Raw genomic sequence first — 11,574 nt, forward strand, 5'->3', positions numbered from 1 at the left:
CATTTAATAGGATCTACATAATTCCCCTTACCTTTTTCGAAACCCATGCTCTTGTGCATGCATTAGGAAATAGGTGTAGAAAGGTTTGCAGGGAAATAGGAATTCACTGTAGAGAGATGTACTGAAGACAGGTATCAATGTGGACCATTCTTGTTACACTTAGAACAACAGGAGCATTAACGTGCCCCCACCCCCTCCAGCCATTACTTTTCCACACATTTCGTGAGAAACATATAATTACACTTTTGAACACCTTATCTCCACTGTTTTCACTGCACTTGCTGGAATATTTGTTAAACATTCTCCAAAGATGTAGTCTCTCCTTGAAGTAACACATTACGTACTATATTTAATTACTACAAAATAACATCTTCATACTTTTCCAAGATAATTTAACATTGTTTTGTAAACATCATTTTAAAATACTTTAATAAGAACTAGAAAATAATAACAAGAGAATGGTAGTATTGTGTAAAAAAAGTTCTCCCTATACTCACTGAAATTACTGGCCATTGGTGCTGTTAGATGATGTCTAAAATATGCCACACACACTGTGGTAGGCTTTCCTGTATACTGCATTTACCTGAGTACAAAATGATTCTGAATGTAAGATAATCCTCTTTATTTTAACAGGGTCTTTGAGAAAAAATTGGTTTTAATATATTCTGACTAATCAAAATTACAAACTGTTTTATTGGCATAAAGTATCTTCCTAAATACTTGTATCATTTATTGATTGTCTACGTTTTGATTATACAAGGAGAAATAAAACAAAGAAAAAGAATCTTTTCTGCCCTTTTTTGCTTACTAACCCTGTCATTTGTGGTATCACTACTTTTAATAATAATCATAATGAAACTTCCTGGCAGATTACAACTGTCTGCCGGACCGAGACTCGAACTTGGGACCTTTGCCTTTCGCGGGCAAGTGCTCTAACAACTGAGTTACCCAAGCACGACTCACGTTCCATCCTCACAGTTGTTAGAGCACTTGCCCGCGAAAGGCAAAGGCCCCGAGTTCGAGTCTCGGTCCGGCACACAGTTTTAATCTGCCAGGAAGTTTGATATCAGCGCACACTCTGCTGCAGAGTGAAAATCTCATTCTGGAATCATCATCATCATCATCATCATAATCATCATCATCATTATGATCACCATCATCCTAAATGCACAGCTGTGAACTTTATATCTTCATTGTCATAAATATCTGCTGTTTCTCCCAAATATGTTGTGATTTCTGAAGCTGTGGTTACAATGGGACCTGAGAACACAGTTGTTGGTGTCCAGCTCCCACCAGGTTTCACTTCTACACTAATGTGAGGATATTACAATGTCTCTCACTTTGAACATATTGTCTGACCACCACTCTCTCATTGGGTGTGAAGAGGCAGCGGTTAACACACCCCATTTAGTTCTCATCATACATCACAGTGAGTGTCAACAACATTGCAGCACAAAACACAAAACCACTGACCCCATTTAGACTTTTACTGCCTCTTGCAGAAATGAACACTAGTGTTGAGTATTTGTCCAATATTAAACTCAGTTCAATTTCAGCTACTAAATGGATTCAGGCAAACTGCAGTTTATATGTTGTACATATTCACAAGAAGACAGAGTACAGAATATAGACTCCCATATTTGACCAACACGACATAATTTGGTGCCCACCCACTACACCTGTCTCTGCACTTCTCAGCCAAACTTGTATCACTGTTCCCCCTCCAACCTTTTCTGTGGTGCTATGCTTGAGCAGCTGTGAAATACAGACTGCAATATCTTCTGGGTTGCAAGTCATATGTAGCAACAGCAACAAATACTTAAATAAGAGATCACAACACAATTCAGTCCTATTCTCGTACTTTCGCTCGTTCTAGGATCTCCTGACATCTGCTGTACTGTCTTGGTCTTGCTGCTGTAGTTTATTCCCACAATAACAATTACAATCAGTTTAGTATGATTTTCGTTTGTTAGACATTCCATTCTGGATTAATTTTCTTTCTTGTGTCATCTGAGTGTCACCATTTCTAAAACTGATTAAAAGTTGGTAACATTTTTATCCGGTATTCAAATACACTGAGGTGACAAAAGTCATGGGATTGCAATATGCACATATACAGATAGTAGTACTATGATGTACACAAGGTATGAAACGGCAGTGCATTGGTGGTTTCAAGAGCCACAGTGTCAAAAGTGTGACAATAATACCAAATTTCAGGCATTACCTCTTACCATGGACATTACAGTGGCCAACGTCCTTCACGTAACAAGCGAGAGCAACAGCATCTGCATAGAGCTCTCAGTGCTAACAGACAAGTAACACTGCATGAAATAACTGCATAGATCAATGTGGGACGTATGGCGAATGTATCTGTTGGGACAGTGTAGCAAAATTTGGTGTTAACGGGCTATGGCAGTAGATGAATGACACAAGTGCCTTTGCTAAAAGCACGATATCGCCTGCAATGCCTCTCCTGGGATTGCGACCATATCAGTTGGACGCTAGATGACTGCAAACCGTGGCCTGGTTACATGAGTCCCAATTTCAGTTGTGAGAACTGATGACAAGGTTTGAGAGTGGCGCCAACTGCCAATCCCATGAAGCCATGGACCCAGGTTGTCAGTGAGGCACTGTGCAAGCTGGTGGTAGCTTCATAATGGTGTGGGCTGTGTTTAGATGGAATTTCAGGTACTGGGTCCTCTGGTCCAATTAAACCAAATACTGACTGGAAATCGCCATTTGCAGCCAAGCATGGACTTCATGTTCCCAAGCATGTCACCAGGCCACTATTGCTTGAGACTGGTTTGAAGAACATTCTGGACAATTCAATGGAATGATTTGGTCACACCTTGAGCATTTACGGCACGTAATCGAGATGTCAGTTCATGCACAAAATCCTGCACCGGCAACACTTTTGCAATTATGGGCGGCTATAGGGGCAGCAGAGCTCACTATTTCTGCAGTGGCATGTAGTGACTTGAGTTCATGCCAGTTGCTGCGCTATGCCAGACTAAAGGTGGTCTGACACGATATTAGGACATATCCCATGACTTTTGTCACCTCATTATATGTGAACAGTAACTAAATTTGTCATTTGCAATGCACTCAGTAAATCATTACAGTCTCTCATAACAAAATAAAATATTGATGTGTATTCAGAAGGAAGTAATGTTTTTTGAAGGATATTTTAGCTTTGGAGTGTTACCTTCCTTTAAAAAGCAGAGTTAGTGTTTGTATAAAGTATGAGAACTTTCATTGCAAACATGTTCAGATTTATAAGATGATAGAACGTAATGCTATTTTCTCCTTAGTGGCTAGTTCATAGTTTCTCGTACATCCCTTACACTAATGCCACTTGAGTCAAACGTCGTGATTTTTTGAGCAACATTTATACTGTATCAAGTGCTTCAGCGTATCGGGAAATCTTGAGCTCGTTCGAATGAGAGTATGATTTGGCCATCCCCGACCTACCAAATTCTTCAAAATAAATCTGCATGTGACCTCAGTAGCTGAAGCTTCATCTCTAAATGTAAGATGACCCCCATTTACTCTAAATGTTAAAATGTTGACCACAGCAGCAACAGTTTAATCTATAAATATAAGACGACAAATTTGGGGAAAAAGCCTCATCGTATAACAGCATGAACTTTCGAATGAAGTGCTCTATCAGTAGAGTAATTTCCCAGAAATTAAGAACTACTACAGTTTCCAAAAGGTGAATGGAGTAGTTATTTGAGTTAATTTTGTCGGTTATTTCCCTCCGCATACTGTATCCCAGTTTGCAATGTAGGTTGTTACTCAGGGTAGGTAGTTACTCGTGAACAAGTACAGCTGAATTGAAATTATTGAACTTTACTTGTACATTTTTCTATTCCAAATACATTTCAAATTTTCATTATGAAATTTCATTGTTACCAGCTGTTTTAAACTAACTGCTACAAGACTCATACCATGTCATCCATGAGGCTGTTTGAAGTGTTATTCTGTTTGCAGTATCCATCAACTGCACTTCAATTACTGTTAGAAATGCACAACCCCCATACTGGAAGTGTCGCCAACAACAATTAAGTCTTAGATTTTCATCTGTGGAATTATTGATTGCGCACTTCTAATTGTTCAAGTTAAGTTGTTATTTCACAGGAGCTTTAAAGGATGATAAGGGTTCTGAACCTCATCTTTCACAGGTAGTTCAACTTTGGTAAAAGAGCTCGTAATGTACTGAGTTCACATTTCTGTCCTCCATACCTCCACTTCTTTCTGTCATAATTTATTCTGTCTGTCTATCTCATGAAATTCATATTGAAAGTTTTTCTAGGTTATTTACCTTTGAAAGTAAATACCATTAAGTAATGGTCAGTGCTGTTTTGACTAAATTAAACAGTCTTGTCAGTACCAGACTGAGAAGTCAAATATTGAACATATATTTTCCCATTGCTGGCAGCATTCACATCTATGATTTGCTTAGAAATTTGTGGAGCCATTAAAATGATAACAGTAAAAGTCCACAATTAATATGCCTTGCCTATCAGCAATCTCTTATATTCTAAAGTCTTACATTTTAATGTTATATATTTGGGGCTTTGAAAATTCATCTTCAGTTTGACCAAGAAATGGAATGGAAAACATCTTGAATCTTCTTAATATAAGAATTATCCACCAGCACATTTCACATTTCATTGCACTGATTGCGTAAAAATTGTACCATCCAAAAAATCAAAATTTTAAATTATATAACCATGGATCATCCACCTTTTTTTTTTTTTTTAGTCCAGTAACATTCACCAAGAAAGATAGTGCAACAAAGTGTTTGTTGAATGACTTTAAAATGAGTTGGGTTCAAATTCTCAGTTAGCCACACTGCTTAAGGTGTTCAGTTTTAATAACTCATGTAAAACACATGACAGGGTGGTACCCACAAAAGACCATCCCCATAACATGCCTTCCTCCTATGTCTACTCAACATTTTGTCTCTAACCTCAGGAACATCCCACAACCTTCCTACCCTGTCACACCTCACCCCATTTTTATTTATATAGTAATATCTATCAAGATGGAATATAAATAATATTTTGGGGGTTGGTTATTCTGATGAATGGTTGTAGATGTAAATTTTTCACCTCTCTCTAATCAACCTTTCTCATTTACATATTTCTAAAAACAAAGATGATGTAACTTACCAAATGAAAGTGTTGGTATGTTGACAGACACAGTAACAAACACACACACACACGCACACACACACACACACACACACACACACACACACACACACACACACACATACGCACAAAATTCAAGCTTTTGCAACCCAAGGTTGCTTCATCAGGAAAGGGGGAAGGAGAGAGAAAGACAAAAGGATGTGGGTTTTAAGTTATAGGGTAAGGAGTCATTCCAATCCTGGGAGCGGAAAGACTTACCTTAGGGGGAAAAAAAGGACAGGCACGCGCGCGCGCACACACACACACACACACACACACACACACACACACACACACACACACATCCGCACATAACAGACACAAGCAGACATGTGTAAAGGCCAATTTACTAAGTTATACATTAATCATTCTTACTATGGAGTGCAGGCTGAACTTATTTTGGCAAATGAAAACTGTATGCTGTACCGAAACCAAACATACGCTCTGCTGCAAAGTGAAACATTTGTTCTGAAATTACACTTCCCCAGTATGATATTTGTGTTGCTGTTATTGCAAACATTCACTTCCTAATGCAGCTTCTGTGCACACCCACTTAAGACATGTAGTTGGCAACAGTCCAATATAAAGTACAATTACGATCTGTCTGAAGATTTCACGTCCTCTTCTTTTTGAAGAAGTGGGTTTGTCGTCATCATCACTCTGTGAACTATTACAGTTTTATTTACATATGGCTTGTTTGTGTTCTAAGCAAAACAGGATAAACTTCTTTCATTGTGCCACTTGCAGTATTTAATATGTGCAAAATCTGCTTGTAAATCCTGCCGGCAGCCTTCAGTTTTCTTCATACTTAGAGGTTTTGGAGCTCCCGGACGTCAGTTTTTCTAAAGCAGTATGATGCAATTCTCAAAAATAAAAACTTGACAAAATCATTATTTAAAAGATTGGTTTTTCTAGCACCATTAACTACAAAACATTTCCGAGCCTATTAACATAGTCTTTGGTAGACAAGTGCATAATTTTTAAAAGTCTTTTGAGCAAATAGGTTCTGTAATTGTAATGTTTCTTTATTGGAATATCACTAATAGTAACTTCTTTTCATGTATTAATGAATAAAAATGCTAATTAAGAATTAACAAATGTATTTTGTTAATAAATATAGAACTGAAATAAAAGTGGAAAAAAAATTACTGCTAACAAGATTTGAACTAGCAGCTTCTCAATTGCGAATCTTTAATGCTTCACACAGCTATTGGTGACTGTGACTATATATTGTACCTAACAGTACTCAGAAATCTTGTAATATTTGAAGGTGCCTTTTTTAAATTTGTTAATTTTTTACTAATTAATTATGTTGTACTGCTTTAGGAAACTGAAGTCCAGGTGCTGACCTCCAAATACCATTAGCAGAAAGAAAATCGAAGCGGGCAGAACAGTCTGTTAAGATCCTTTGTTAGATCCACATTTTAGTGTTGACAGGGTGGAGTAAATTGTTTTGCAGTCTACTGAATTCTTAGCGACAGTCATGTTGAGCTTTAAATGCGATTGTAGCTTGTTATTTGATGAATTTTTATTCCATTTGTTGCGAGTTGTCACGGCTGATGTTGGTGTTGAGCAAACACTTCTACACAAGCCAGCGAGAGATGTAAATTGTCCATCCAGCGCTAAGAACGTGCTTGGGTGTACCGACACTGTAGCTCGGAACCGGCAACAAAGAAATCCCCAAAATGCCAATATTCGTGGGTTGGACTTTAGTCCTTATTATGACAATAAGATAGAGATGACTACAGTTGCTTCCACAAGTGCTTTTATTTTACCTGATCCTAATTACCATCTTTTGGATAATTATTAGTAGTTAAGAGTACAGCAGAGTCCCGCTAATCCGAACCCCGGTAATCTGAATGTTTGGTTAATCCGAACATGAAAAATGTTAGTCTAAGTATGGAAAACTGTGTGGTAAACTGCTGTACATACACACTATTTTAATTTTCACAGTACAGTAAATATGTATTAGAAAAATTGGCAAGAAAACGTTAGGTTTAAACAATGCATAACAATGAAAGAAAAGCTGTCAAACTTACTAAAATACAGCAGAGGCTGTTGCTCCAAATAACGTAGCGTGAGGTCAAGGGCTTCTGCTGTGTCACTGTGCGACACCAGCTCTCTTTTGTCACTTTCAGGGTCATTGTCACTTCTGTCACAGCAGTCTGCTTCTGCCTGGTCTTGAGTCACAGCAGCAACTAAATCAGTGTCAGTAAGGTTCTCCACACATGCCCCATCCACTGCCATCCACTCATCTACGTCTCCTTCACTAGCTTCTTCACATCCAGTGATTGTCTGTATGGTTTGTAGTAGATTTTCCTCGTCATTTTCGACTATGTTGTCCTGAAATTCAAGAGATGTCCACAGTTTTCTCCACAATTTTCTCAAGAGTATTTTATGAAATATTCTGCCATGTCTCAGCAGCCCAATAAGTAACATCCATCACATTGGTCTTTTTTGTTTTGTCCACTAAAGGAATGCTATCATCTTGGATCATCGTTCTTAAAAATTGTTTTCTGTAAATTAGGTTTAATGTTTGCAGTACGCCCTGGTCCATCGGCTGTAGAAGTGGTGTAACATTCAGCGGCAAAAACTTCACCACAATTTCTCCATCACATAATTCCTCAGTGCTAGGGTGAGATGGTGCATTGTCAATCAAAAGGATTGCACAGGGAGACAAATGAGTCTCCTTAGAAAACCGTATAACAGAGGGAACAAACTGGCTGTGAAACCATTCTTTGAACAGCTTACCATCCATCCATGTTTTTTCTGGTTGCAATAATATATGGGCAGGGACTTCATGTTGCAGTTTTTAAAAGCTCTGGGCCTAGCAGATTTGCCAGTCAGCATTAAAGGCAGTTTGTGATAACCAGGAGCATTGCTGCACGCTAATAAAGTCACACAATCTTTGCACATTTTAAAACCAGGAGCATGGTCTTCTGCTTTTGATGCCAGGCTTTTTGTTGGCAGTGCCCTAAAATTAAGGCCAGCCTCATCAGCATTATAAATTTGTTGGGGAGAGTACTTTCCCTCTTATCATTTTTTCAAACTCACACAAGTATCCCTTCACTGCATCACGGTCCGAAGAAAGCTTCTCTCCAGTAATTGTTAGCTGACAAATTCCATGACATTTTTTGAATCTGTCCAACCAACCTGTACTCACACTGAAAGGCTCATCACCATTCATTAACTTGTTCAGGTAAAAGCCTTTTCCTGAACCAGTGCTCCACTCAAAGGAGTTCCCCTTTCTCTTTCATGTGTAAATAAAAGGAAAAGAACTTCATCTACTTTATCGTACTGGAACTGTTTCAAAGTCTACTGAATATCGAGTGTTTTTCCTGAAGACGTTGCACAGGACTGTTGAAGCTTCATTCGGTTCTTTTTCCAATCACAAATGGTTGCTTTACCAACACCCTGTTCTGTTGCCAGTTTAGATACATTTTCACAGTTGCCTATCCACCTCAAAGCATTCAGTTCTTCTTTGATAGTTAACGTTGTATGTTTCCGTTTACTCATGATGAAAATATGTACACCACTACACCTGAACGAATACAATACAACTGTTATGCGTGCCAGTGATCAGTAACTAACATAACCGAGCACTTTGTGAGCCAACTGGCAGTGCACTGACCTCAAACACTGCAAATGTGTCAACAATGCACAACGGCAAGAGCAGGGAGTGAAAGTGAGTCATCGTTCCCACATTTGTTACCGTGGTGTATCTACTTATCTGCTTGGTATACTTCATTCTAGAAACTCCTCACCATAATTCTGGCTAATCCGAAAAAATTGGTAATCTGAATGAAGTCCGATCCCAATTAGTTCAGATTAACAGGACTCTACTATATATTTAATTTTATTTTTGTGTAATTAAGTGTTTGTTTAAGTAGACTGTCATTACAGTACTTAATTATACCTCTTGCTGCTAAAGTATTTTAATAATTACAGTACACGTAGTTCTAATGCAGTGAGTATCCTCATTCTATTACAGGAGGAAGAAGAGGAGGAAGATGAGTTAGATGGCAGTGACGATGGCTCGGCATCACAGTCAGGTTCTGATGATGAGCAGCAGGATGGTAAGACTGTACACTTTTCCTCTTATTAGTAAAACAGTTCTGTTGAATATTGCAGAAACAGTGTGTTAATTGTGAGCTAAGTACTGGCGAGTTACAACATTATGAGTTAAACAGTTCATTAAACTGTGTACATTTGAAATCTCCCTAACTGAAACTTTTCCCGTATACCTAAGTAGAATTTATTTACAGATAAACAGTACTCCATGCTCTGGATACTGTAATCCAATTCATTTAAATGTTTTGTTCTCTTTGTTTAAGGAAATGGAGGTGCAGCAGGAGGTGGTGGGGGCAATGGAGGGGGTGGTGGTGGCGCAGCACCAGCAGGAGGGGCAGGTGAGAACAATGGAAATGATGGTGACAACGGAAATGAGAACAATGCTGAGGGTGGAGCAAGTGATTCAGATGACGAACTAATCCTCACACTTTCAGATAGTCCAGATACTGATGACCTTGACGAAATATGGTTCCCGTGATGATTGTGTATAAAAATACTTATTTTTTAGTGAAATGAAATTTCAATGCAGTTTGTGAATAAAGTGCCCTAAACGGTCGTGGATTGAATATGACAAGTGAAGACTGGTTGGAATGACTTTTTGTAACACATTGTGTTGTGAAATGCAGTGATACAGCAAAAAGTTGTCTGTGGATTACTTTAGAAATTATGTTGGACAGGTCTGGGATATGAGAGTATTCAAGACGTATTAAATGTTACTGACATGTAAAAATTGAGATTTTTGTGACCATTAAGGTCTTATTTTAGACATTGCCAGTACAGCTAGAACCATAAAACCAGAACTGTACATAAGACAATGATCATGTTCCTGTATTTAGGAATGTTGTACTGAATCTACAATGTAAAAATGTGGCATGCTATATCATGCCTTCAGGTGTGAAATGATGCCATTTGTGTTTGATTGTAACGCCCATTTGTAATACATTTTATTTCAAATATTATATTTATGTTTTTCATACAATTTGGTCATTTTTAAACATAAAGGCAATTAATGCTGGAGACTTTTAATCACCTTTCCTCCTGTCTGATGTAAAGGTATGCCTTAATTTGTTACTGCCAACAGTGATACGTGTAAAAATGAAAATAGTTGTGAAACAAAGAAATTCCTTTGTTAAGTTCAATAATGATATCCTGGAAGGGCTTTTACATATCTTAAATTTTAGTATTGGATCTTACCATCTACTACTCTATGTTAAGTGGAAAGTCAAACAAATATTTTTTTTATTTATTATATGAAATATTACAGCATAATACCCAAAATTAGCATTAAATATTGTAGGTGGCAGTAGGCTGAAGATTTACAAATGTTGCCAGTGTACGAATATAGCTGCTCCAATTGAGACATATGACGACCAAGAACAGCATTCTGTAATTTGGCTTTGAACTATCAAGATCTGAAAACTGTTAGAATCCTTGAAAAAAAATAATTCAATATCGTGGTTGACTTATGTTGTGCCGTTAGAGAACAACTGGAGCAGGAAGTCAGCATAAATGCTTGTCATCCAAGTCATGTGCATTGTGATACAACTTCAATGAGCATTGCAGTAACTGAATCCATAGGAGCACTTGTATTCATCCAATGCAATTTCAGAAATACAAGAATTAAAATACTAGTTATTGATCAACACATCAAAGCCTGGGCATGTGAATTATTATCTCTGACAAACAATTATGAAATGTTCTTAATAAAGCTTGATCCTTCATCAGAGAAGAGGAAGCTTTATTGATTTGATACATTGTGAGCTGCTTAAAGGTATTCCCTCAAAAGAAAGAATGATTAAGAAATAATAATAGCCACTTAAATTTGAATTCTGTGCAAATTTGTTTATTTGTTGACTCGAGACAGTTGTGCATAATTCATAATATATTATTGTATATCTGTTTTAAGTCAATTGGGGCAAAATAATACTTTCGAGCTTAATTTCATCCACAGTACAGATACCGCCTAAGGAACAGTATGCCTCATCTGTAATGCCACAAAAAACTTCAGTACATGCATGAAATAGATTAGAGTGAGGTGTATAAGTGACAAGTTTCTAGAGCTGTAATCAGTATGTTATTTGATTTGTTAGTATCCATTTTTGAAAGAGTCGTCGGATAAAAATTATTAGAGTATTTGTTTATTTACATTTTGTGTACTACTTGGGACCACTGTAATCAATTTTATGAAGAGGGCTGTTAAGTATCCGTTTGGCATAATACTACTTCAGTCTCCTGGGTGTCAAATTCCTTTCTTCGTCTGTAATCATCATTTCAATTATCTGTTTGCAGTCTGCTGTTATTTGAA

At 37.5% G+C, this 11,574-nt stretch overlaps 1 protein-coding gene across 1 annotated transcript in view; it reads left to right on the forward strand.

Annotated features, from left to right (window-relative positions):
* The window catches only part of LOC126354168 (DDB1- and CUL4-associated factor 1-like), a 220,311-nt gene extending 210,083 nt beyond the window's left edge, over positions 1-10,228 (forward strand). The window contains exons 29-30 of the mRNA XM_050003600.1: positions 9,190-9,274; positions 9,533-10,228. Coding sequence (XP_049859557.1) covers positions 9,190-9,274; positions 9,533-9,747 — 300 coding nt within the window. The 3' untranslated portion in view covers positions 9,748-10,228. The remainder of the gene's footprint in view (positions 1-9,189; positions 9,275-9,532) is intronic.
* Positions 10,229-11,574: the final 1,346 nt, after the last annotated feature.

The sequence above is a fragment of the Schistocerca gregaria genome, chromosome 1, assembly GCF_023897955.1.
Source record: "Schistocerca gregaria isolate iqSchGreg1 chromosome 1, iqSchGreg1.2, whole genome shotgun sequence".
In the NCBI taxonomy this organism is placed as follows: domain Eukaryota; kingdom Metazoa; phylum Arthropoda; class Insecta; order Orthoptera; family Acrididae; genus Schistocerca; species Schistocerca gregaria.